Raw genomic sequence first — 27,767 nt, 5'->3', positions numbered from 1 at the left:
GTGTGTAGTTCACTAGTCTAAAACCCAAGTGCCCTATGTTGCAGGGGAAGTGATCTGAACGGGTTTTAATGCCATTATGTGAGAATGTTTATCACACTGTTATTAAAATAATTTGACTCTGTGGCACATTCCAAACTAGTCACCTGGAGCTGCCTAGTATCCACACACCAGACTGCAGTTGTGGAATTCAGTAAATCAACTTCCTAGTCTTGCTTATCTCAAGAAAAGTGGTTTCCTTGCATTCAGTTACGCAGTGATGCAGCACATGAAGGTGCTGAGCCTCATGGTGTCTTTTGAAAGCAGAGGTACCTCACCCTGGCCTGGAAAAAATGAAGCTTTGCTTTTGGTGGTTCAGTCAGGTTCTTTATATTCTACAAAAGTATTTTTAGAAGTAATGTACAGTTTTATGTTCTCAGTTTTGATTTGGTGCAGTTATGACATTTTATTGTCTAAGCAAAAGGAACTTCTTTTTCCAGCCCATGTCTTTCCTGTGCCGAGTCCTGACTTGAGCTGGCATTGTACAATCTCAGAAGCTTAAAATAAACCAAGGGCTTCATTTAACGCTTTCAGAATACTTGCTGATGAGATGACTCTTCCTCAAAAAGGCAGCTATTCACGTGTGCAGCTCAAATAGGTATTTCTTGTCATCATTGCAGCTGTATAGATAAGTCTCCAAGAAGTACACTTAAGTGCCATGTAGAATTGCAGAGGAGTTCACATGAAAGTAATAAACCTGATTCCTTTCTAATTCCTTACTCTTATGTTTGTTTTTTTGTGTATGTATCCTTTGTTAACTGGAGGTTGAAAGTTAAAAACTCAGTTTTACAATGTTATGTTTTTATAATTACAATAACGGATATTCCTTAGCAGGTGACACATGTTGCAGTGGTTAGTATTGCATTACTGCCTTACAGTGCTGCAGCATTGATTTCAATTCCTGGGGTGCTGTCTGTGTGGAGTTTGTATGTTCTTCCCGTATTTGTGTGGGTTTCCATCCAAAGTCCAAGGACATGGGAAAATTGTCCCTGATGCGTCTGCCCTGAGGTGGACTGGTGTCCCATCCAGGGAGTATCCTGCCTTGTGCCCACTGCTAACTGGGATAGGTTCCGACTCGCTTACGACCCTGTATTAGATAAAGTGGTTAGGAAATGGATGGATGTATATTCCTCTGCTTTCTTTTCAAATGCTCTTTAATTTACAATAACAAATACAATTTCTTGGGGACGAGGAATCACGCTTCATTATTAAGGCCCTCATAAAATAGAGCACCATTTTAAAGCCCCAGTGTTTGAAGATTGACATTGGAGAAACCCCCTCTACTAAGAGTATCTGTGTCTTATGAAAAGACTCCTACAACTCTGTTGGCTGATAGTTTTTACTCATATGGGATAATCATTACAGTTACTGGAGATGACTGTTAGACAAATATGTCGTCTAGGCTTAGAAATTTCCCGTGCACGTTTTTCGATTGCTTAGAGCAGTGGTTCTCAAACTGTGGTACGCGTACCGGGCAGTGATACGTGGAGTGCAGCCAGGTGGTACGCCAAATGATCCTGGAACTGTGTCGTGTGCGCTGAAAAATCGGGACGGGTTTTCGTATTTTGTATTTTAATACGTGTCGAATACACAGCCTACGTGCTACGATACAGTGCGCACTAATACTTCAGTGGACACGAGATATTCTGTAATTCTATACCACTCTATAGAAATGCGTGCTACGGACGCAAGTGACCAATTGTATTTTAAAAAAGCTACTGTATCTCCAGCAAATAGGGAGGAAGGAGAATGTGCATGATTTTGGAACAATGCCAATGTTGTAAACACAGGAATGCATAGAAATACTTGCTAAGAACGCTGGTAATCTTGTGAGCACAGGAAAGCGTGACAGATAACAGAAAAATATTTAAGAACTGTTCTAAGTTAATTTGAGAAAAATACACCGAGCGTCTCTGTGTTTCGCTCCCATGCGCATGAAATAAAAACTTTAAATAAATACGGAAATAAAAACGAAAACTCGGAAAAATGCAAGCTTGCGGATTGCTAAAGCAGGTAAGCCCCACACTATTTTTGAAGAACCTTATTTACCGTTGGCAAAAGAGCTGACACGTATTATGTGTGGAGAAAAAGCTGCTGAACAGCTCGACCTGCTGCCCCCTCCGAAAGACACGGTCACTCATAGAATTATTGAAATAGCGGATAATATCAAAAGTACGCTGGTAGAACATATTAAGACGAGCAGATGCTTTTCACTGCAATTAGATGAGTCTGTAGTCGATTTGGCCAATTTGCTCGTTTACGTTAGATACGAGTTTGAGAGTACGTCCCATGAGGACTTTCTGTTCTGTAAACCGCTACCAACAGGAACTACAGGAGAGCACATATTTCAGCTTCTGAATGAATTTATCGAAGAGAATGGCATCGACTGGATAAAATGTGTCAGAGTTTGTACAGACGGTGCTAGAGCAATGACAAGCCGACATAACGGTGTAGTTGCCAAATTAGAGAGGTTGCTCCAGAAATGAATGGACGCATTGCAACATCCACCGCCAGACCTTTGCCGTCAAGAAAATGCCTGACGATTTTAAATCTGTTAGACTCTGTTGTGAATTGTATCAAGGCTCGAAAAATGAATTCACATCTGCTTTGCTCGACTAAACAGGCTCACCCCTCTCACTGAAACGGTGCTTTTGTATTAGTTGTTGTTACTGTTTTTTCTGTAAAACACTCTGAGAAGCCACCTTTAAAGGCGCTATATCAAATAAAGTTTATTATTATAATATTTATTATATGCATGTGTGTGTGTGCACGCGCGCTCATGTTGGTCATTGAGAATTTCTGGGGTTCCTATGAGATGATGACTTGTAGGTGGTACTTGGATGCTTTGGTTGGATTAGGGGTGGTACTTGGTCCAAAAAGTTTGAGAACCACTGGCTTAGAGAGTATATGAAAGATTTTGCTGGTATCAAAATGTTCTTTAGTGAAGGAAAAGTGTAACTGTAAATCAGATAAGCCTCCTTTCATTTTCAGCCCCAATCAAAAACCACTTAATTACTGCCAAAACTGCTTTCCTAGGCAGCAGACACACTCAACTTGCACACTCAAGCTGTAGCATAAATGCATCAAATATTAAAAGTATTTTAATGAATATTCAAGCAAGATCAAGAACTAGGAAATGTAGCAAGCAGATATCTTATCTTATTTTTAAGATTGGGTAGTACTTTATGTGCACATGTATCACTATTCCAAACTTTCCGTTCAAGAACAAAAGTATTACCACTGAATTTCAAGGCCTACGTGTGTTGATTTCACACTGTACCGCAACTTAAATTGTTCATTTTTTTAAAATTAAAAAGCAGTGCACGTCAGCTGTGGCAGATGATGAAGGCAAGCTTTGGCTGGTGATGGAGACCAGCTCCTGCTTTTCCGAGACAGGGCTGCAGCCCCCTGAAGGGAAGGTATAGTCCTGTGATCTTGGAATCTGCTGTGCTGATGTGCTGGCTCCCATCACTGCCTCGCAGTGTCCAGGGAGTGGGAACCTGCTGCCAGATTTTGGTGGCAACAAGGGTGCTTGGCTACACTTTGGCAGTGCAGGCTAAGGACATGCAAATGAGCTGTGCTGAACGAGCAAGGACTCCCAGTATTGACCTGTTGGAATGCTGATGAGCCCCAGATTTTCTGAGAGGCGGTGAGAATCTTTTCCTTGTCCTCTGTGCTTGCGCTGTGTCCATGTATCAAAAAAAGCTATGAAGCAAAAACTGTGGTGTAGTTTTTTCTGACTTGATTACTACTTTTTTGGTGGGCATTAGCTTGTACTTATGCAGGCTAGGGATTGCTGAGAGTTTAGTTTCAATTGAAGGGAATTCAGGTATTAGAGTTTTGCAAATGCAAAATGACAACATTAATTCCTTCCGTGTCCCTGAACTGGCTTACGAAATGTTGTTTCTGTTCAAGATGGCTTCTGGACATGCACAGAAACACTGAAGTGACACAGCCCTGACCTACAACAGATTATTAGTATTGGGTGGAATGAAGTTCACATTATGAATAGTGGCTGTGACAATGTGATGTCACATTTCTGACCAGAAAGGGGTGTTTCCCCATGCAACATGTAAAGCAACTGCCAAATGTAATATTTGACAGCCTTTGATGTTTTTGTATACATCTAACCTGTTGGACAGGTACCGGTTTGGGGAAGATCCCAAAGTTAAGTTGGGCTATGAATAACAATAATCCAAGACTGGCACCAGATGTTTTTTAATGAGTTTTGCCATATGGTGACAAACATTATCAGTTTAAAAAAATCAAGAAATTATTTTGATCTAGGTTTTGCTTTAACAAGGGGACCTCTGATCTTGAATTGCTGTAAACATGAAGTTCTGCCTTGCTTTTATCATGTCAGCTTTCATAATGTCATATCTGAGGACTGACAGTTGATTTGCAGTATGTGAAGCTTGTAAGAATGACTTCTTTCAGCATGGAAGGGCTATCCTGGTCCTGGTCGAGTAGTGTGTCTGCAGATTGTCTTAAGTCTTCAAAGCCCCAGCACCTGAAGGGTTGGGAGAAGATGTTAAATTTGGTCCCGTCAAGACGGTAATGAACTGATTGGGGTCATAAAGTGATGAGTTGGAATGAAAACTTTGCAGCTAAATTATATCTAGGAAAAGTTAGACAAAACTGCAACAAACAAACTAAAGACCAAATAGTCTTACTTCTACAGCATACAGTTAGGAGGGGGAAATTTTGACTAGAACTCCTCAAACAAGCCTCAAGAACTGTTGATGGCAACGATGTGTATATGATGGGATATTTTTACATTGAGAAAGCTTTTGATGATAATCCTCATAAAAGAATCATTCTCAAATTAAGTTCCAGAGGAATCCAATGTATGCGCCTTGATGGAGTACTGGTTAAAGGCCATAACCTCCAACTGGGCAGATTAAAGCAATCATGTCCTAGGACGTGAACTAAAAACGTAAGTCCTTTATAAGCATGCTGCGCTTCCCAATGTACATCAAAGCTTATACTCGCTTAGTTAGGAAATTTGCAATTGAGAGAAACTGGCGTGGAAAATAGAACCAGTGGCAAGGGTTTTAAAAAAAGAATTAGACAACCATGGAGGGCAGACACGTGGCAATGGAATTTAACATTTCTAAGTGCAAAGTGATCTACACAGAAAGTAGGACCACTATAAATATCACATGGATGAATCCGAGCTGCAGGAAATTATGCATGAAATGGATATGGGTGTTGATCCAAGTTTGTCTATGTCCTTATCATGACAATGTGGAGGAACAACATTTTCACACTTGGTAGTGAAACAAGGACAGGGGTCACAGTTGCAAACCATTTTAAGGAGTGAAAATAGGAAGCACTTTCTTACAGAGTTATGGATATCTGGCACAGGCCTCCCAGTCAAGGAGTTGAAGCCCAACCTTGGTGCTCCTTTAAGAGGTGGACAAGCTGTCTTCAATTAACTTAGCAATTAAAGTACCAAACGAGCAAGATGAGTGGGCTCCTCTTTTTTTGCAGTCTTTATGTTCAAACAAAATAACTTTTAAAATCATTCTGTGTGCTACTGACCACTGGGTTCAGATATTAGTCTTATGCTATGAAATCTACAGTGCATAAAGAAAAATTAGCATTTTTTTCTCAGACTGGGGAAAATCTTCAGGGAAACAACAGCTAACAACAGTTTTCCTATTCAGTTTGTCAAACAAGAGTGCAACCTAGAGGGAATTCCTGCATTGATCTAGTTTTTTCAAACAGTCATGATAAAGAAATGTTAGAATACTGTTGGGGGAATCGATCGCATGGGTTTGCTTTGAAGTAGATTTTGAAACCGTACAGGTAGAGTCCCAGACAACGGCTCTTAGTTTCAGGAAAGCACACAAGGAATAAGGCGAGTTTAAAGAGCGGTACAGTGGAATAAGATGAGGAATTGCTTAACAATGCATGGCCACATTTAAAGCATTTGAATCACTTGCTCTTGGAATTAATCTATTCTATCCCTCTAGAAATCGGTGCCCGCAATTGCTGAGATAGTTATACTTTCTGGGGAAATGGCTAAAACATTAAATATTTCTCAAGTGTTTCTTCCTTTGGAAGTCGACAAACTGTTCTGGTTTGAGGAAGGACAAAGTTCTGTATTTAATATTATTAGCATAGAAGAGACTGGTTATACTGGTTTTAGAAGCACCTGAGACAAATACATCTTTAAGCCCTAATAGTATTCAGTCAATTGTATTAAAGAGAAGAATGGGTACTATTTATAACAATGCTCTTTAAGAGCCATTCAAGATAGGGTTAACATCCATGGACTAGAAAAATGATAGCGTAACACCCAATCAATAAAAGGTTAGCCAAACTGAAGAATTGTACACTAATAAAATAATTCCGTTATTGTTTCAGTTAACTAACTTCTTTGAACAATCAACAATAGTTATGGATACTGTGTGGTATATTTGGATTTTAAGAAGTTTAATAAAGTACCACAGAAGAGGATTTCTTGAATTGAAAGTTGTAGCCTTGAGTGGAATGAGAAACGGTTTAAGGCTATGAAAATGACAATGCTCTTCTGGAATTTGTGCAGAGAATAGTGACCAGGTTCATTCTTCCAGCCACTAGACCGGTGGAAACTACAGGGGGAGTTTTAAAATGGGTGACTCTTCTTGCTCGGCCACATTGAAGCTGATATACTGCCCTCTTCCTGGACAAGGCTGTGAGACCCTTGGATCAGTTTGTGACTAACCAAACGGGTTGGAAGAGTCGAATGATCTTCTCTCATTTGTCGCCTTTACCTTCTAATGACAGATGCAAGCATGCTGAACATGCATTTCAATTTTATTTTGCTTTTAGTTGAGAGCGACTTCCGGCCTGAGTTGCTTCAGTGTGGCCCACACTGAATTTTTTATCTGTATCTGAATTTTTCATGTGAATGTTTGACTTTTCAACAAGGTATTTCATTTTTTTCAAATACATCCCAGTAGTCTCTATTGCGATAAGTGTTTACAGCTTGTTTGTAAATGTCCTTATTACTCATTTTAATTGCAGGGCCAATAATACAATCAAAAGCATGTGATGTGTGTGAAATGCTTTATCCTTAACTTGTGTACAGTATTGAGAGCAAACATGAAGTCACCATCCTGGGAGGGCTCAATGAATTTGTAGTGAAGTTTTATGGACCACAAGGAAGTAAGTTTCTATGTTAACATCTTACCTTATTTTTACAAAGGGATTATTGCTGCTTTCTGTCTTCATATGACCAGTTGCACTGAGACAGTGTTTATGGACGTGAGAAGGCTTAGAAAGCTAAAAGTCTGGGTTTTAAAACAATTGGTTAACAATTTCAGTCCTCTAATGAGATTGCATTAGTTTGAAACACTTTCAATCTTCAATCACTAGCCTTTGGTGATTAGATATCGAAAGTATTTTATTTCTGCCTAATTTACCTGTAATGACAAACGCATATAACTTTTTTTAAAGTATTTTAATAATAATAAACTTTATTTTATATAGCACCTTTAAAGGTGGCTTCTCAAAGCGCTTTACAGAAAATCAGTATGTATGTTTAATGTATGTTACTGTGTCCTATTAACGGTTACCTTTCACGTAACTAGATATTTTTGTTTTATTGCTTTTTTGCCAGCTGTTTATTCTCCCAGAAATATAACAAATATTGTGATTTAAAAGGTAGTCTTGTACAAATATAGACACTCTTGTAAGTGCAGGGAATTTTGTGGTGAAAAGAAATAGCCCCCATGTTTTCTGTTTAAAGCTGAGTCTGGTAGAGAGTTAATGGGAGTAAGAAACACTGCTCCCACTCCTGTTTCCTGTCCGTGGCTCGTGACAAACTGGAGTTTTTCAGCTTGCTCTACTAGTCATCCAAGCTAAGAATTTCAAAGTTCATACCGTGTCTGCTATGTGGTGAAACTTAAAAGCTCTGATATGTCAGTTATTTCAGTTGTGAGAAACTAATGAGAATAAAGCACAGCCCTCTCAGTACCAGCCCAAGTGGTATTTTACAAACTAATATACCTCATTATGAGGCCCGATAACTTCTCTTTGAGCCACTGCATTTGCTTCCCACAAGGGTTTAAACTTTTATTCCCACCCTCGTTAAAAGTTCTTAGTTTAATAAATATTCTGCAATTTTTAGGATTTTGCGGAGACTATTTTCTTGTCTCTGCGTCTTGACCTTGTAACGCTCTGTGTCCGATCTGGCGCTTCCTTGCGGCCCCCTTGCTAACCAGTATGACAATCCAGAGAGCCACTTGGCAGCAGAGTACACCTGTGTGAGGACTTTCATAGCTAAATGCTCCGTGTGGCTGTTTTCTCTTAGTTATTTGATAATGATTGATTCAGTTGTTTTACCAGTCTGACTGGAAATGGTGCAGTGTGGATATGTGTGCAGTGCTCTTCGAGATAGTCTGTGTTTTGTCTCCTTTTTTTTTAGCACCGTATGAAGGGGGCGTGTGGAAGGTGCGAGTAGATCTACCCGACAAATACCCTTTCAAATCTCCGTCAATAGGTATGTCCTTGGCTTTACAGCACAAGGTTCTCTCCTCTCGAGAGTCAAGTGCTTTGAAGTTAACCAATGATCGCTTTCTTCACAATAATGTCTGTCACGCATAAGCTTTTTTTTTGTGAACTGCCAGTAACTTCATATACTATCCATCTGGAAATGGCCATGTCAGCTAGGCTTACGTCTGACTCTCACACCAGCAATTTGCGAGCTTTCCTCTTGATCGTGCTCAGTCAAGCAATCCGCAGTTTTGTTGTGAATTGGAAAACTTGATGTCCACAGCACAGTTGGCATTAGATGCGGTAGTAATGGGGCTTTCCTTAGTTACACTATACAAGGGTCAAAGTTAGCAGGGAAAGTGCTGGTTAACTGAAGCCAAACCAAATCCTGTGGCACCACATGAGGAGTCCTGTTTGTTAGCTAATGACTTAACCTGCTGATGTGCAGAATACTGTAGATTTTGTGAGCTCTACCCTCATTCCCAATGTCTAGCTCTTCTGTTTGAGCCACTCAGCAGTCCTTCGTCTTAGTACATGTGAGCATACTCCATTTTCCACCCACCCACCCACTTTGGAATGTCCAGTTATCAGCTCAGCTTACTGCTGCTGTCCTTGTGCCATACGGAGAGAACGAGGGCCTGTTCTTACACTCCCGAGACACGGCCACCTGTCGGAGCCAGGCGGTTTACAGACAGCCAGCTGTGCAGTCTCACAGGACAGAGAGCGCTGATGAGAGGGCCTCCATGTCTCTCGCCGAAGTCACTGCAGACTCACAGGGAGCTCCCAGTTGCAGGAAAAACCAAGGAAATCCTGGCACCCCTGCTCATCTAATCCTACTGGTGCTTGGCAAATTCTGCACCACCCCTTGAGGTCTTGGGGAATCATAGAGGGTCACAACCCTGGGTCACGTCAGTCAAATCATCCGACTGATGTGACCCAGACTTGAACCTACTACATCTGGGATATTAGTGTCAACCTCTGCTCCGTATGAGTGCCGTTATTGGTTGACCTTGGAAGCCCCAGTTGAGCTTTCTTCTGATCATGTCTTTCAGTATAGCTGACAGACAGTTGGACTGTATAGCCAACCATTAAATTTTGTATCCATTTACAGTAAATGACTTTCCTTCTAGAGACTCCATCTTGCACCAGCAAAAGATTGAAGAGGTTGAGGTCTTCAGCATTTTGAAGAGAATTGTTAATAGGCATTTCAGATTTGGTGATCAGGATAAAGAGATCTCACATGATGTATATCTAAAAACACTTGATTGCACCAGTGCATGGATTGGATTGTGGAAGCAGTGATGCTGGGATGTTTCCATCTAGGCTTGAAGTGGTGATAAATCACTTTGTAGAAAAATGATAAGCACTAATAGCCTCTTCTCATCATTAGCTTTTCTTGTATCCTTGTTTTAATACACTTTTTTTCATCGTATAGATATATTTAAAAATGAAATTTTAATGGCTTAGATCCTATAAAGATGCATGATTTCTATTTTAGTTTTTCTTCCAGAAACAGTAGCTGGAAAGTTTATGAAGGGTGTTTTTTGTGTATGATGAGCATTTCACTATAGTAAAGCAGAAGATAAAAATAATTTAAGACAGTTTCCTGTCTTATGTTCCTTATAGATTTTTACATCACTGTGTATAGAATTTTACATGATTTAAAAGTACTTTAGTATTTTGCTACCATGTTTGGTTCAGAGGTATGATGATATCTTGAGGCCAGTTCTGATTGTGTCAAAATGAATAGTACATTGAAAATGATGTGACGTTTTGGGTAGATAACAGGTCAGTCAGATATTAGTATGTAATTCTTCTCTCAAAAAAGTGAGCAATGTTGTGCTCTCTTTATTTCAAGAGTTTTAAAATGAATAAAGCCACCTTTCTGAGAAATGTAAGAGTTTATTTAATCAGTTTAAGTACTGATGTCATCTCTTCTCTTGTGCAGGATTCATGAATAAAATATTTCATCCCAACATTGACGAAGCGTAAGTTGAACATACATTTTCATATCCCACAGCCAAGTGTTATAACAATAGATGACAAGCAGCCTGAAGGGCAGTATCTTCAGAATGTTACCAACACCCTGTGCTCAAATATGTAATGTGTTGCAGCATTGTTTTGTAAGTGATGATCGTGTTTAAGTTTTGATGATCTTTATTGAGGTTGTGTAAACCATAATATTTATAAGAGCTTGTCCCTCTTAAAGGGGAACTGCAGGCCCAATTATATTCAGACGGGTTATTAAATCTCGGTAGCAAAATTAATTGATGGTATCGCAAAATTTTACAAAATTCAAATTGGGTGCAAAATCGTGAACTTTGTGAAAGTACTGTATGGTGCAGTGTTATCACAGGCAGACGAGAAACCACTGGTCTCGCCACTGGTGAGAGTGAAAGTTCGTGCGAAATGAGAAACATGGTCTCCTAACAGTGTTGATTATTGTGAGTATTTTAGTTGGTTAGCAGATGGGACTTTTTTTGCAATACTTAAATGTATCTAAAAAACATCACCTGGTATGTGTTGGTTTAATGAAAATACTATTAATATAGCAGCAAGATTTGCTCGGGCAAGTTGACGCTTTTGTCATTGCAAGTTTTGTTCTGGGTCACAGTCAGTGACAGGAACTTGGTGCTACACACACATGGAAACTTCAACTCTTTTGTGATGTAAACATGAGGTTGAACACGTTAACGTGTTCTTGGTAGTTTCATTGTGGTTTGAAATGCACTCATCATTCCCGATTCATTATAACCCCAAAAGCAGTTCCCTTTTAACAGTTGCAAATCTCAGTACTGTATCTGGGGATAAATTGGGTTTGCAGAATGTGAATTTTATATAAACGTATCTCGGCCCAAGAAGTGGCATGATGAAAATTTGCTTTGCAAATAACTACTAGAGACCAATTGTAAACTAACACTTAAGTGAAACAGAGCTGGGTTATAAACTTGGGCGCCTTGCGTGTGTTATATTTGGACAGGAAACATCTGACAGAGATCAGATTAGTAAGGGTAAAAGCAAATATAGCGACATCAGTCAAAATCAATTTCTGATAAAGTGACAACCAAACCAACTGAGTGAGTAAAGGTGAAAGCTACCTTAAATCTGGAGGGCTAAATCCGAGTTTGTTTCAAAAAGAGAAGTCCTCTAAAGTGAATTTCTTTTGCAAACGGAGATGAACCTTTTTGCGTTTCAGTGTTTTTTAGCTTGAAATTGGTTTATGAAGCATCCCATTTCCCTATGGGTTGTTTGCTTTGTGACGTATATGTACTAATGAGGGCTGAACGGCAGTTGTTGAGTCAGTGAGGAATGTGCCACACAATGTTGTTTTTTTAAGCTGCCCTTTCTCTTTCAGGTCAGGAACTGTGTGTCTAGATGTAATTAACCAAACGTGGACAGCCCTCTATGGTGAGTTTATTGGATTCAGAGTCTCGTGGTTCAGGGCTTGTTCCTGGAGGAGTGATGAACACGAGTGATGCACAGTGTCCAGAGTGTGGAAGGAAGTGGCCTGCCTGAACAGCGCTGTTGCTCTGGGGGGGAATATTCTGGTGTCTAATCCTCTTACTGTACGTTAACGCTAACAAGGTAATTCCTAGAGCGATCAAGGTCAGAAAACTGTGCTGCTCTGGGAGAAAGCTGAAAGGGGCCTGTTTTGTATAATGCAAGGCATTCTCATTCACGAGTAATTGCTTCAAAGCGGTTTCGTCATGGTCAGTACCTTAGAGACTGTCCATGCTGGAGCATCGCCAGGTCAAAACCACATTTTCAGATGAGTAGAATGCTGAAAGAAGTGAAGTTATGGATTTAGGGAAAGGGGGGAAAAATGCTTGTTTTTCTTCTCTTTTATAAGGAAAATTTAAAGGTTTCCCTATAGGAGAAATTGGAACAGCAAGTTGAAATGATGAGAAAAACAAACATGTGGCCATACAAAAGCAATAGTAGCATGAGGTAATTCTGAATTTATGGGGGAGTGATTTACCACTGCTGACTTTTGCTGTTTGTGATACAAGCTAAATGTAAGTGCCCTTTTATTTAGTGCACAGAATGTTAATTCTGTGCACATTAGAGACCAAATTAGTATTCTCTGTCATGCTTTCTATTTTTTTAATTCTTGAAATGAAATGAGGCCTTGGATTTAAATTTGCTAAACAGTGCCACCTAGGAGGGTTTTGAAGTAGTGCAGATGCAGCCTATCGGTACAGAAACAGAACTGCAATGTTTGCACCTGAAGCATTTCATTATTTGTCAGTCAGAGCAAGTCAGCTACTTAAGTGTTCTGACAGCTTCTTCTAACTAAAAATCTACATTAGTGATGAAGTCTTTACTCAATGCCTTGTATTCACAATGTTATTTATTTGGAACGTCATTGTGTGTTTCATCCTTTTCCATTGTAGACCTTACCAATATATTTGAATCGTTCCTGCCTCAGCTGCTCGCCTACCCTAATCCTATAGATCCTTTGAATGGAGATGCGGCAGCCATGTATCTCCACCGACCAGAAGAATACAAGCAGAAAATTAAAGGTAGGTTCTTTGCCGGCTTGGGGGAGTTCTCGAAATGAATTCCCATCAGCAGTCATTCCCTCATGGGGGGCTGCTGTTGTCACACAACCTGAAAGGTGCAGCGGTGCAAGTGACAAGGTCCAGGTTTCTAAACGGCTCTGGCGTCTGCTCAGACCTGACTCCCCTGAGAGGGTAGCGTGATGTAAATAACATGATGTGACACCCCCTTTTGCATGAAGCATATAGGAAGCTAATCACTGCATGATTCATTTTATGCTTTGGTCTGTGAGCATTGGATCAAAATGATTCAATCTTCCAGAAATATATTAAATGCACTAATTATAGCCGTCATTTGGACTGAGTACTGTATAGTGTTCTGAAATATCATACTCAGCATGATTGTGATTGTTTCATTATTTCAAATTGTAGACCTTGTGACATAACTCGGATCAGAAATGCTGACTAAACCAAAGCAGCTGTGGACTGAGGGAGTTTTTTCCTGTATGTAATGCACATTGGGGTCTTTTTGGATCAAAATCTCTGCACAAATGCAATGAGTTGCTGATGTTCTTCTTTCTAATGACACCTTCTCCTTTCTGGTGAAGATTCGCTGTTCCATCATAGAAAGGATTCCTCTATGATGCATTAGATTTTGGACATAAATACATAGACACCTCTCATAATTAGTATTAGGATTCTGATTTCCTGTTTTAGTTTAGCTTGACTAATTGAAATGTACATTTAAAAATGTCACACACTTTTTAAGTGTGATCTGTCACAATCAGATTTTTTTTTCCGTCTGCGGGCTATCTTGTAAATGCTGGCAGAAGTCCCTAAGGCACACCTTAATGTCTAAATTAGAATTTCGTCACCTGAAGACAGGCCCTTACAGAAATTGGAACAGGTTAATTTGATGAAACCTCTTCATTCTTTCATTTTTTCCAACTTTATATCTGGCAGCTTAACAAGGGGCAGTTTTTGTGGGCTTAAAAAGGAAGGAGTAAGAAAAACACAGCAGCCAAAGCACTTTTGTCTGGTGTTTAAGCAACTGGACCAAGCTCTCGGTTTTAAATAAGCAATGCCATCTTATTGCACAAGAACAATCCTGTAATCTGCTGCTGTTGTTTCTTATATAATGTTTGAATTGACAGGTGTCTTTTCATTGTATGCCATTACACCAAATGTGTTGCTGCCAGTTTAAGATTTTTTCACAGCCAGCACTAGGAGAATAAGGATCTGCAGATGTACCCCTCTGACACGCCCACCTGTTAAAGCCATTCAAGCCATTCGTCTTCTGAGTGTCATGCTGGAGAGTTAGCTCAGACTGGAGGAGTGGCACATCTCTTGATGTTGCACCGAAAGCCAAGATGGGCCTGGGTGATTAATATGCACCGTACCCCAGCAGTGTTCAGACAATTATATGCTGCTGCTTAGAGGAGGAGGCCAATGATAGCTAATGGAGGCTAATGATGGAGCCACCTTTACTAGAAACTCAAAGATAAACATTCATGCAGGCTTTAAAAATGTCAGCAGTCTCAGTCTCTCATGGCTTTGGTCACTACGTTCCACATACAAAGTGCTGAACATGAACTGGTCCACTCATTGTGTGGCAGAGTAAGAAGACCTGAATCAGCAGATCTCAAATTAGAAAATATAAGAAAGGGTTACAAGAAAAAAAGAGATCGTTTGGTAGTGGCTAATTATTTCATGGATATCATCCAGTTATAGATTCCATGAGTGTAGACCTAAAGCTAATTAATCCTTAGGATAACCTAGAGTTGCCTCATATGTAAGCTGATACACAAGGGTCACAGAGTTCTGGTCATTCAAAAGCCCGTTTAGTACCACAGGTGATGCCCCAGTAAGTAAGGGTTTACAGTAGGCTAATTTTGGTGAGATTAAGGCACATCAGGTGGCAAAGTTGCTAACTGAACAACATTTCATAGCTTAAGTATTCCTTTATGATGGGCATAACAGGCATTTCAAATGGCGTAAAAAGTGTAAAAATTTGAAAACAGATTTTTCTTTTATCACCAAGGCACCAATTGGCTCCATTAACAACACTGAAGCCACCGGCTTTGCAAGATTTATGTCTGATGTCTGTGAACATGTCCTCAGTCTTGTCAGAGATTCTCTTAAATTTCTAGCAGGTACCTGTAAAGTATACAAACTTTAGTAGCAGCATCTACTGATGAAATTGAAAAAGTCAGGAAGTCACACCAAAATGGGAATATTTATTGAATGACACTTCAAGTACAGTAGAGTACATGAGCAGTCAGGATGTTTGCACTGTTTTGACAAGTTCCTTTAAATGTCTTTCAAAATAAATGGGTCCAAGGTGTAGCGGAGCCATTATCTGAAAGTGATAATGGTAGAAATAGGAATCTGAATAGGACACAGGAAAGATTAAGATAATTCCAAAAGTAGAAATAGTTTGACTCATCTGCAGCCCTGCAATACTCAAGGAACATGACAAAAGAGCTTTCAAACACTGGACTCTCCATCTAAGCTTTAATGAGACAGTCCAGATACAGCAGACATTTTGTGGTCCTGCCAACCAAAACTGAAGGACTGGTTTTATTTTTGGCTTCAGAAAGCTCAAAGAATCCAGCAGAGTTGAAAACACTCGCACAAAGAACTTCACGAAGTTTGCAGGCAAAGTTTTCTAGTGGGCTGAATTCTGAAACATGACTGAAAATAGGCTCAAGTCATTGTTCTACAGTATAGAAGCTATAATGGGTAACTTAAGTAAAACTGGACAGGTGTTATTTAAATAGGGGGTTGGGCGGTGAATATTCCACAATTAATTTGAGTGAATTTTTAATGCATTTTTTGTGTGCCTATATTTTTCTTTATATGCCTTAAAACTTTAGTGTGCATGTGGGGAAAAAAGGTTTACAACCAAAGGTTTAGAATTATGCTGAATTACAGTCAGAAAGATGTTTCAGTAGACTTATTCAGGACAGGGATGACTTAGATCAAGTTCCAAACAGAAGAGTTTAAATATGTCCAGTTACACACATTTCCAAGAACAAAATCAATCATTTTATCTGCAGCGATGTGCCAATATGGAATATCTTGTGTTTGGTTATGCCTTGCACAATTCTGTATAAATAAAATTTACGAATGGTCTTCAGCAATTTCGATAATGCACCTGTCTGATGTAGACTTGGGATCCCACCAATAGAGTGTACTTTGCACAGATTTTACAATAAGACAGCAGGGAGCTGATTGAAGGGTTTTTAACTTCAAAAATTGGGATCACAAAAATGTGTGCTCAAAGTTTCTAAAATAGTCTTATCAGAATAGAAAAAAACAATATAGGTTCTGTCTGTTCTGGCATAAATGACCTTCATCTACAGGCTTTCAATGTTGAAATTTAATGTTCAACATTAAATTTATAAAAAAAACTGAATACACTGAAAAGGGAGTTAACCATTCAGGTTTGAGTGTATCCCTTTATTTGCGATGTGTATGTATAAATGCTTGATGGGTACTTGTCATCTTTTTTTGTGTTCAGACACAAAAAAAGAGGCTGCTGAAACTTTGCTTCTGCATCGAGCATAGTCATTTCTTTTTAATTATTATTCTTCCGTAGATCGTCCCAGCATGCAGTTGGTCTCTTTGCATAGATTAGAAGTGTGCTTTTGATCATCTTCTTTTCCCTCCCCAGAATACATCCAGAAATATGCAACAGAGGAGGCTCTGAAGGAGCAGGAGGAGGCGGCCGGGGACAGTTCGTCAGAGAGTTCGATGTCGGATTTTTCGGAAGATGAGGCACAGGATATGGAGTTGTAGTAAAAAGAGGCGCCCTTAACAGAACAGAGACTATATGATTTCTTAACCATGAGAAGCAGACTATAATATTCATATTTAAACAAGGCAATTTTTTTTATTACTAAACAAGGATTTTTATGGATATAGCGTTGGTGTATATCTCACTCTCTAGATGTTCATTTCCCAGTCATTTCTCAACCCAAGGCGCATAGCATTCCCACATTCCACTTTGGTAGCTGCTTAGCCCGAATGCATGTGATCACTGTATCCTGTTGGTCAGCCTAACTCACGTGTGACTCAACTCTAGAACAAAATGGATGCCTCGATAGGCAAGGCCAAGGGGAACGCATCCCTTCTCTTTGTGACCAATGCACCAAGGAAAAAATAAAAATAGGATGTTGTTGCTGGTAATCGCATCATGGCTATGACATGACGTTCTCTTCCAGTTAAGCCCTTTCTTACATAATTTTTTTTTTTAGATCTTGAACTGTATAAAACAGATTGGATATGTAAACAGTTAGGCAGGATTACTGCTTGTTAATACCTGGCAAATATTACTGCAGTTAGTGGCTGTTTTAATTTAATACAATAGCTCGGAGGTTGCTTGCTTTATTTAAAAAAAAAATGGAAATGTAGCTTCAGGAGCCCATTTTGTATAGCGCAGGTTTTTGCTTCCATTTAAGTATGAAAAGCTGTAATGTTTGTTTTTTAAATGCATTTTCCTGTCTGTGCAGGACTCAAATCCAGCTTTTTATTTTAGCATTATAACCCTGTTGTGGTAATAATGGAAGAGGCGACCAACCTTGGCAGAAGACAACGATACTACGTCCTGACATCTCACCTGCCAGCGAGTTAATCCACTGATAGTCCACGCCTTAGTGTAAATGGTTTTTGTACACATTTCTCTTTTTGCGCATGGATGTATTAGGGACAAAAAAAAAATCCCTGAAAAAAAAGTGGTAGGTTTTGGTTTTCTACCCAGTGTTGCAATATACGTTTCAACAAACATTTGGGCCCCTTTTTCCCCGTCTGAGTTGCTGGCAGAGCAGGATGGAAGGCGGGAGCCTGCTGTCCACGTCACTGAGGGGGTGATGGTCGCGAGGGGCTGAGCGCAGCAGTGAGGTCACACCCGACTTGGCCGTTGCAGAGCCTTCTCCTTCCCATTCGTCAGTCAATGTTTTTCTTTCAAGAGCATTACTAAAGCCACGTAGAGAGATTCAGAGGGAGACAAACACAGTCTGTTGGTATCCATAAAGCACAAAGATCTTCTATATTTTCTTAGTCTAGAAGAACTAAATTCAGTTTAAATTTGCATGTTTTTTCCCCTTTAGTTTCCAGAACCACCTGTGCTTTGGTTTTGTTTTTTTATCTCAACAACCTTTTGTACATTGTGGCATGATACAGAACTGAAGTTGTATAGGGCTTTGTTGAGCTAGTATGCTTTAAAAAGAAAAATATATTAACATTTGTGGCTTCTGTTTGAAGGCTAGAGTTAAGTATGTATTATGTAGTGGTAAACTTGATTACTCTTCATTAGAACATGGTAATTGTGGGGGGAATTCTGCAGGTCCTTTTTAAACTTGCTTTACCTATCAACTTGCCTATTGCTTGTGCTGAACTAGAGGTGTCTGACTTACATAGGGATAGTTTGCTGGGTGGTGATTTAAATTTGAAAAAGATTTGTATGATTTTAATAATTATAGAAATAGCCTGTTTGAGCTAACATCTTGAAAAAAATATTACTCGCTTAATTTAGCCTATTCCATGGTTAAATAGATATTCCAAAGATTTAAGCTTCCTTCCCTGCCTGTTCCCATATGCAAATTATAGAGACTTGTACAGGTCAACTGTTAAGTTACTTCAGGCTGTTGTAAATTTGTTTTGGGACACATTAATATAACATTGTGTCATATTTATTTTGAAATCAGTTCTTAAAAGTAAGAGCCTTGGATTACATTTTTGTGCCTGTGCGGAAGCTGTGCACATATGCAGGAACTACAAGTTTAAACCTGTGAAATGTGATGAATTCCACACCAGGTGAAATGATAAATCTTGTTTTTCAGTATTCAATGAGGTCTGGTTACTGTGGCAACTAATATACAAAGTGCATTTAAAATCTGGTCACAATTAGAATCCAGAGTAGGTCAACGTTTTGGAATATGCCAAATGGAATATGGGTTTTTAATTCACAAACCAATGTGAAAAAGGCTATCACATAATAGTCATTTGGTATCTCAGAATTTGAGCCTGCAAAACTCAATGATCAGTTGTTCAGTTTCCTCTTTGACTGCACACTTAGCTGATTCTGAGCTTGTCTTTGTTTAAAAAAAAACAACAAGTCAACAACTGCAAAAAGATTTGCAATCTGATGCTAAACACGGAGGTTTGGAGTTCATCCATATTTAGATTTTTGAGTAGAAGCTTGAATTTTCTTTTAAAGAAGACTTTCAATAGGTTTTTATTTTTTTAATTTCTACAAATTGATGCAGTATTGTAATAATAAAAAGCATTAAAGGAGAACTACCAGCTATGTTAGGTACTTGTGTTCATGATGAGTACACTGGGACCCACACTATTTCTAGGCTGTGGTGTTGGTCTCTTCTGCTGTGGGAGCACAAAACTGGACAACAAAGAATTTTCCCGGGAGACCTGGGCTATGGCTGTTGTAACATGGCAAAAACGTTTTAGGGTGGATGGCCTGCGTAGGCCATTAACAGTTCAAAGCCAGCCTTTTCCTTTTTTTTTAGGTAATCCTAAATGTTCAGAGGATATTTGTAATCTTTTCTTTTTTTTTCCTTTCTCCTCCAGTCAAGAATTTAATTGATACAAAATCAAAAAATAAAGATTGTGCTTCCCTTGTAACTTTAATAAACAGAAATAAAATCTGATACTGCATCTGTTCCAGGATTTCATTTTCCCCCTGTCCTCCAAGGCATGACTGCCTTTGCTTCTCGGCATGCCACGCAGTTTCAGCCCTAGGACTTCCCTCCCGCTCATTCCTGGTAACGTATTAGACACTCGATGCTGCGAGTGATGAAGTTGTAGCCGCAGGAGAGCGGCCTGGCCCACTTTTACCTGACTGATAACCCTGCAGGAAGGAGAAAGAGACAGATCTCCTGCCAGAAGCACAACAGCACCTGCCCTGACCTCTCCCTCCACTCGGCTGGTGTGCTGGCCAGGCTGTCCGACCCCGTGGGCCGGCCAGCCGTGGGGTCAGGGCTGTACCGCGATCCCTTTCTTTCAGGTCTTGCTTCTTCAGAGTTAACGCCTGCACTGTGTTAGGGGTGTGTGTGCAGCATGGGAAATGGCCATTATTTTAATCGCAGCTCTGTATTTGGTACCTAGTGTGTGATACTTGAAAAGTCAAAAGGGCGTTTCTTCCGTCCTGAGTCTGGCTGATTTCCCCCCCTCCCCCCCTTCTTTTTTCTTTTTTTTTCCTTCCTTTTACTTTGCATTGTGATTATGTAGTGGGCATGCCAGTCACGAGTGACAAATGCCTTCTATCTATAGGATTATAACCTTAAATAGTTGTGTATAAATGAAAAACTGTAATAACTTTTTTTTAATAAAAAACTTTAAATGTGGACCTTTTGGAGAGGTTTTGTTTTGTTCGTGCCCTTGACTGTTTCAGGGTGAGGTGGGTTGGGGTTGGTTTGCGGTGAGGAAAGGTCTAGGAGCTATGGTGGTGACGGCGGTTGCCATGGAAATAAGGTCTCAAGTTGAAGTTAGGAGCCAGAGCAGGCCCACTGTCTGTTATTCATTGCTCCGAAGGGGTTTCCACAGAATCAGTGGGTGGTCCAGCAGCTCTAGCTTTTGAAATGCCCTGAAAGCTCATGAGTGCTGTTGGCAGGGTATGGCCTGGTGATACTGGCCATCAAGATGGCGGCCCAGTGCAGCACCACCAGCCTAGGCCGTTTTGGATGAAGAGACCGGCGTGTCTCAGCGGTGCTGAGGAGATCCGCTTAATCCCAAAAGAGGGCTCCTGCTGGTCCGAATAGGAACAATTGCCATGTCTTTTCTTGGCGCTGGCCACAGAGTGCACACCTGCTGGGTACTGAAGGAACTCGCTCCCATGGGTGTCTGCTGCCTGAAACGCCGGTATGCAGGAGTTGTGCCAGTTCTCCAGGACAGAAGACCCGGTCTTCTTCACCTAGGGTCGGGGGGGTGGTCGAGTCTGCAGGCTTTCAGTCCACGAGGGCTCTACACAACCTAAATCAACTCATTGTTGGCTAATTAGACCAGTTTTACAGTTCCACATAATGCTGCTTTAAAGAGAACTTAAAAACCTAAAAAATATGCTGTTTAATCTTTGTTTCTTTTATTAATACTTTCAGGAGTTAATGTGGATTAGCTGTTCCTTGTTCATGCTTAACCTTTTCTTGAGTGGTTTATAAACCTACAAAAAAAATTTAATCAGTTTTATTGATTGGATGCAGTTTCTGTATTTTTACTTTTTACTTTGCCAGAAGCTATATCACCCTGCAGCTCTCAACTGGCTTCCCACTGAAGCTAAGCAGGGTTGAGCCTGGTCAGTACCTGGATGTGAGACATCCTGGGAAGCTCTGGTTGCTGCTGGAAGTGGTGTTAGTGGGACCAGCAGGGGGCGTTCCCCCTGCAGTCCGTGTGGGTCCTAATGCCCCAGAATAGTGGCGGGGACACTATACTGTAGTGGGCGCCGTCTTTTGGATGAAATGTTAAATTGATGTCCTGACTCGTGAGTGGTCATTAAAGATCCCTGGGCATGTCTCGATAAGAGTAGGGAGTTGTCCCAGTGTCTGGGCCAAATGTCCCCCCTTGGCCTTTACTGTGGCCTCCAAATTGTCCCCATGTATGACTGGCTTGCACTTGCTCTGCGATGGACTGGCTCTACCCTGCCTTGCACTCGTTCCTTGCCGGGTAGGCTCCGGCTTCCCTCGACACAGTATGATATAAAGCGGTTTGGCAAATACCATGACATGACTTCAACCTTCTATATATCTATATCCAGTGCTGCATAGAGCAGGAGTCGCTGTTCCCCCATGGGACAGATGCACCTGCGGGTTTTACTCCAGCCAAGCTCTCAGTTCCTTAATTGACTTCATAATAGGATTTACCTGAACTCTTCAAGCTCCTAAGCATGGTGGAGGGTGTCTTTTAAGCGTCGCCTACATAAGTAACATTGAGGTCTTGAACTTTTAAGTAGAAAAATAAACTTGCGGTGATTCCCGTCTCGCAGTTGACTGGTTACCGGTGTAGCATTCAACGACTGTGAGAAGAGCTGAGGTCCGCAGACCGAGGACTGAGAACTCCAGCACAAGCACGTCAGGCCACTAGGTGGCAGCTCGAAAACAAAAAGGTTTTCTTTTCTTTCTGAGTGAATGTGTCCAGCAGATGGCAGGACAACATTTGTATTCCGCCTAAACTTTCTCCTCCGCTCGAAAGGTGAATGTATACCTCTCGCCGCGGAACTGAACTGGCTTCTACTGAACACAAAATTAGACTGATTCCCAGTACTGGATTAACAGCGCCAAAGTGAGCCAAGCATGATTTAAATGATCGTAAATGAAGTCGTTTTTCCTCAGTGGATGCTGCACGTTGGTGGTGGTGAAGGGGAGTCCCCAATGACCTGGAAAGCGCAGTGGAGTGTCCAGAAAAGCGCTATATAAGTGTAAGCAATTAAGACGAATACTTGACAACACAGCATTTTGAAAGGACAATATATTCTGGTTTGCGTTTAACATTTGAAAAAACTACCATGAAATGGTGTTGTCATATTAGTACCTTTCAGTGATTGTAGAATACTGTTCTGTATATGAAAATATACGGTATAGGGGATTCGTCAGGTGACGTAGTGTTTTGAAATTACAGATTTATAGTGTTACCCTGGAGTGTATAGAGGTATGAATTAAAGAGCCATGAATGTGACAAGTAATCCACGCCCCTGTCATCAAGTACATAAACTCACCTGGTAAGTTTCTTTATTAGAATTCATTTTGCTTTTCTTTCTCTCGGTAGAAAATCTTGTCTTGCCAACAAATGTCAAATGCCGTTTCAAAATGCAGAAACTACGTAGTATTAACGTAAACAAAAGTGGCTATTCCAGACAAGAGTTTTTGTGATGCATCTTCCTGGACCACTTTAGAGAGCATTTTTTGTAAAAAAATAATCAAAGAGCATAGGCACATAACATGTTTGCGGAAAACTTCACTTCTACTTGTTTCTGCTGTTAGACGAAATGCTACAGCATCTTTTTAAGTGTTTTTAAACAACTTACTGGTAAACGCACATAACAATATTAATTCAGGTGGGTAGCTGCGTCAGCATGCGTAGGCTGCAAAGGAACAAGTAATAGGTTTATTCCATGCTGAAAAAAAGAAGAAAGAGAACACAACGTTTCGGCCGTGGAGCCTTCTTCAGGTGTCACAGGTTCTTCAGGTTCACACCTGAAGAAGGCTCCACGGCCGAAACGTTGTGTTCTCTTTCTTCTTTTTTTCAGCATGGAATAAACCTATTACTTGTTCCTTAACAATATTAATGTTATGAGAGGCCTGTGAGTAAATTGCACTCGGATGCAAAACCAGAAACAGGTTCTTGACCAAGTCTTGAAACTGAACTGCCGTTCAGAAGAGGGCGCTACAGTTGTGTCGTTCACACGAGTTTGGCATCATTACTTCCGTAGTATCAAATGCGCAGGAACGGTACAGAAATAAATTCTGTGACATAAGGCAATTTAATCTCGGCTTCTGCCAAAATGTTCTGTCACGCAACAATCTGTCCTTTCCCCCATTTCAGAAGTCAGAGACCTGCTGAATAATAATCTGCATTTTTTTCCCCCGGAATGAATGAGACTCCATACTACGGCGGGTATGTGGGTTTGTATTCTGTGTACAAAAGCAGGTTGCGCTCTGACAAATCCTGCAAAACATATGAGCTGATGTTCTGGCAGCCATAAATGTGAATGTCAATGTCATACTGGAAGGGCAAAAAGAAACAGGGATATGTTGAATTTAAACAGATTATTTAAAAAATAGACGCAGATATAGATTTGATATAGCATCATACATTTAAAAAAATTGTAACAGACTTTAAACGAACCTTTTCAAAATTGATTGTTTTAATTCTCGGATATCATTGTGTTGTACAGTATTTCTCAATGTACTTAAAACTCAGAACAGGAAAAACTTTCTAGTTTCTCTAAGTTCTTTTTCTAATTTGTATTTTTAAACAACAAATAGAGAATGCATACAAGCATACGTACTTCATAAATTACCTAGCGATAAAAAAATGCAAGAAACACAGTAAAGTAGATGTAGATTAAACCAACCTGAAGAGAAATAAAAACATGGACTGCTTCCGAGATTGTGTGGTTGGGCAGAGAAATAGCAGGGAGCACCTGAAAAGAGACTGGAAAAATAAACAATTTCATGACTGGTGAATAATAGGAAATTAACGAATGTAGAATGAAATGAAGTGGCACATCAACGGGGACATAGCCTTATCTCCTTTTGGAAACCATACCTACTGGATGTTCTACCCGCAATATTTTATAACACTCTAGTTTCCAATGCATTTTTCAACCAAGAGAAACCATACATATTCTATACATGTGCTCCTAGACCTTGTCCACGTTTTAGTGGGCTCTTCAATGAGTTGCTTTGTCCATATTTAATTAAGCAGGCCATTAATTAAATTATGAAAAACAAAGGACTAGTGCCGTAATCACAAATGCCTGCATATTTCCTAAGACTTTCTCAGGGAATATATCTCTTTGATCAGCCAATCATCGTATTTATACACTGAAAAAAACAGCCTGGTAACAAGTGATTAGTAGAAATATGTTTAATGTGACTGTAGAATTCAGGGAAACCATTCCTGAAAAACTTATTTTGGCGGCTTCTCCTGAGAAATTTTTCCTTAATTGTTAATTTGCGAAGTCAGCTCAACGAAAGAACTCGTCTGGGCTCGTTCCTTAAATGAAAGCACTGCTCGGGGGCATTAGAAAATGTAATAGAACTTGAGTACGGTGTTTGTGAACTCCCGTTTGTCTTGCTTTAGCACACATTTCTTTACTAGCTAAAGACTTGTTTCTTAAAAATAATAAACGTGGGCTGGCAAGCCCCTGAAGTCAAACCCTTCCTGGAGAAGGCAAAGAAGTATTGTGAAAGCCTCAAAAGCACACGATCCAGTTTATTTGAGGACAAGTTTGTTTTACTGTTTTGTGTGATTGTGTGAAACATGCTCCTGTCTACATGCTTTCTGCTTCTACTGTCGACGTGTAAGAGAAACTGTGATAAGAGTTCGTTTTTAAAGAAACGAGACAGCTTTGTACTAGCAGAAGAACAAGGGGCAGAGTGTCAGTCGGCAGAAAGGTATCACTAAACTGAACATCAGTCTTTCCAACCCTGGAGTTCGGGCACCCTGGGATTTTGGAAAGTTTTTTTTGCACAGTGAATTTCAGCTCCTTCCATTAGGGCGTCGATTTACACTCCGCTAGACGATAATAACCTAGACTATCCTTTAGTTCTACTGCTATTAATTGGCTTAATTTGGACAGCTGCTTGTATATTTTACTTTATTTTTTCATCTTGCAGCATCTTATGTATCTATCTCACACGCTTCTTTCCCATTTTCATTGTTTCATTTTTAATTGTAAAAATTCCTTAAGCAGCTAACTTGTCTTCCTCCTTTAAGCGTCTGTTTCTTATTTGTTAATGGGTTCATGTTGTGTTAAATGTATCGTGTACCTTGTTGTGTCTTTTACCTTCCTGCAAAGTAAATTTGCCATCTGAGACAGTGGAGGGACAAAGTAAGCAGACACTCATTTTAGGTTAACTAAGAAACACAGATTATTATTCAGGACTTCTCAGTATTCGGTACAGCTTTACTTCCTGTCATTTACAGTTAGTTTTTTATAAGTTACAGTTTTACAGTAACACCTTGCAGTGGGTGGGATGCTCTTGTTTCCCTCTCGAGCACTGTGTGACAGCGCACACATACAAAGGGGTTTTGGCTGCAGGGAGGGGTGGAGAGGTGGGGGTTGGCTGTGTGGGCTTTCTGCAGGCTTCACCTCGGGGGTTAAAGAAATCCGAGCTTCTCAATGAAATATTTAGGGGAAGTTTATCCGCAATGCGTTGGTCAGGTGGGTTGCACTGGGGCTGCAGGCTTGCATGATGTAATGTGAATCGAGCTGCTGCCTGTCTAATTGGACAAGACAAATCGTGGCCGTCACGTGACGAGCCGCAGTGGACGCATTAAAATAGCTTTAACTGCTGCTCTGAACTTTCCTGTTCTTTCTCCTGACAGCAGCCTTGATAGAAACCTTGCATCTCTGACATGTCGCCCAACACATGGGCAGTCTTCACGACACGCTCAGTCACAGCCTTAATATGTTCGGCAGATGGAATTGGTCAAATTTGTCTATTGTGTGAATATAAGCCAAGAAAATAATACCGTACGCCGTATCTGTCTCCACTAACCCAAAGGTTTGCCAATTTAAAAACTCATGGATGGTCTTATTTTTGTTTTGTAACTGACGTCTACAATGCCTTGGAACCGAGTAGCTACATCAATGGATCTTTTGATTACGTTGAATATGTGTTCTTTAAAAAAACGCAGAAAATAAGACTTTCATCTTTAACACAAATCCAGTCTTAAGGGTTAGGCATATATCGAAATGTGGATATTTTAACTTTTGTGAATCTCTCAGCTCCACGCTACATGCTTTAAACGTGTGATTTCCTGCTCAGTCTCATAATCTAACCCCTCCTTGCCTTTTTCCTTTATGAAATGTGCTGTCGTGCCTAGAAAAGTATTGCTTTTGATGTTCATCACCAAGTGTATGAATCTGCACTGAATACAACTTGGGAAATGGAAAAGGAAGTGATGTCTTGATAAAAATGCTTTGTTCTCTTGTGCCTCGATTGTTATAGGAAAATACCCACCCAATGGGTGCAAATATTGGTTGTTTTGAAGAAAGGCAATAAATAAAATGTTTAAATGCATTTTGAGCAGAGAGATGATTAATTTGTTTCCATGTCTCGGAGCAATAACATTTTTGACTGCAGTATTACTTGTGGAAGGCATAGTGTGTCTCTCTGGCTGTCGCCAGCTCCTTCAGGAACATCCCAGATATGGTTCTTATTTTTCCTTTTACCGACAAATTCTACTTTTCCCATGAGCTGCGCCTCATATTACAGTTAATTGATTCTCTGGAGTTTTCTGACCTGTGCTAGGGGTCTCTCAAGAATGCCCTGCTGCTAAGTAGAAAATGGTAAATAATGTGGTGTGGATTGCATCAGTGAGCATTTGGTAGTTTAAGGAAACCAATGTTTTTCTCATCAGAGAATTGTGTTGAAATCTGCAGTAAAATCAAAGAGAAAGCAAAGTAGAACATTTTACAGTGGATTGTTTTCCCTGAAAAATGTGTTCATAGCTGTTGCCTGGTTTTTGATTAAAGTACGGCCCCACAATTCTGGTGCATGTCAGTTGCTTTTTAGCAAACAAAGGCATTTTGGGTAAGAACTGTATTCAACTTAAGCTTTGTGTTCCTCCTCCCCAAAAAGGGAAAGATGCTTCGGTATCAAAACGGCCATGGGACCCTCTGCATTATAAATGAGTAGAACAAGCTTCCCTGAAACAGTCAGACAAACAGGACCTCTTTCACCCGTACAAATCACTGTCTGTAAATACCATATCACGCACAGCCATTGACACCTGAAAAAACACCAGACTGGAAATGTGAACAATTATCACCACATAATCAACTAAATACTAAAATTACAGTTGTTATTTCTTTCGTATACGTTATGTACTTCTGTTTGTATTACAAAACAGTAATGTAGACTGAATTGACAAGACCTTTAGGACTTTTAGACAGTTATTAAAATTTCAAATCATCTATCCATCTTCGGAAAGCCGCTCATTCCTGGGAACTCAGAATCTGTCCCACACGTACCGGGCACAAGGTGGGGCCAGACCCTGGGCTGGATG

The 27,767-nt window shown here is 40.1% G+C and overlaps 1 protein-coding gene across 1 annotated transcript in view; it reads left to right on the top strand.

Annotated features, from left to right (window-relative positions):
* ube2h (ubiquitin-conjugating enzyme E2H (UBC8 homolog, yeast)) overlaps positions 1–20,385 on the top strand; it is a 41,158-nt gene extending 20,773 nt beyond the window's left edge. Inside the window, exons 2-7 of the mRNA XM_088923208.1 lie at positions 7,115–7,191; positions 8,453–8,527; positions 10,469–10,508; positions 11,876–11,928; positions 12,915–13,043; positions 16,696–20,385. Coding sequence (XP_088779334.1) covers positions 7,115–7,191; positions 8,453–8,527; positions 10,469–10,508; positions 11,876–11,928; positions 12,915–13,043; positions 16,696–16,820 — 499 coding nt within the window. The 3' untranslated portion in view covers positions 16,821–20,385. The remainder of the gene's footprint in view (positions 1–7,114; positions 7,192–8,452; positions 8,528–10,468; positions 10,509–11,875; positions 11,929–12,914; positions 13,044–16,695) is intronic.
* The last annotated feature ends 7,382 nt before the right edge of the window (positions 20,386–27,767 follow it).

Source organism: Atractosteus spatula, chromosome 8, assembly GCF_055471065.1.
Source record: "Atractosteus spatula isolate fAtrSpa1 chromosome 8, fAtrSpa1.hap1, whole genome shotgun sequence".
Lineage (NCBI taxonomy): Eukaryota > Metazoa > Chordata > Actinopteri > Semionotiformes > Lepisosteidae > Atractosteus > Atractosteus spatula.
Note: the sequence above shows the minus strand (reverse complement) of the source record. Positions and strands in the feature narration are given on the sequence as shown.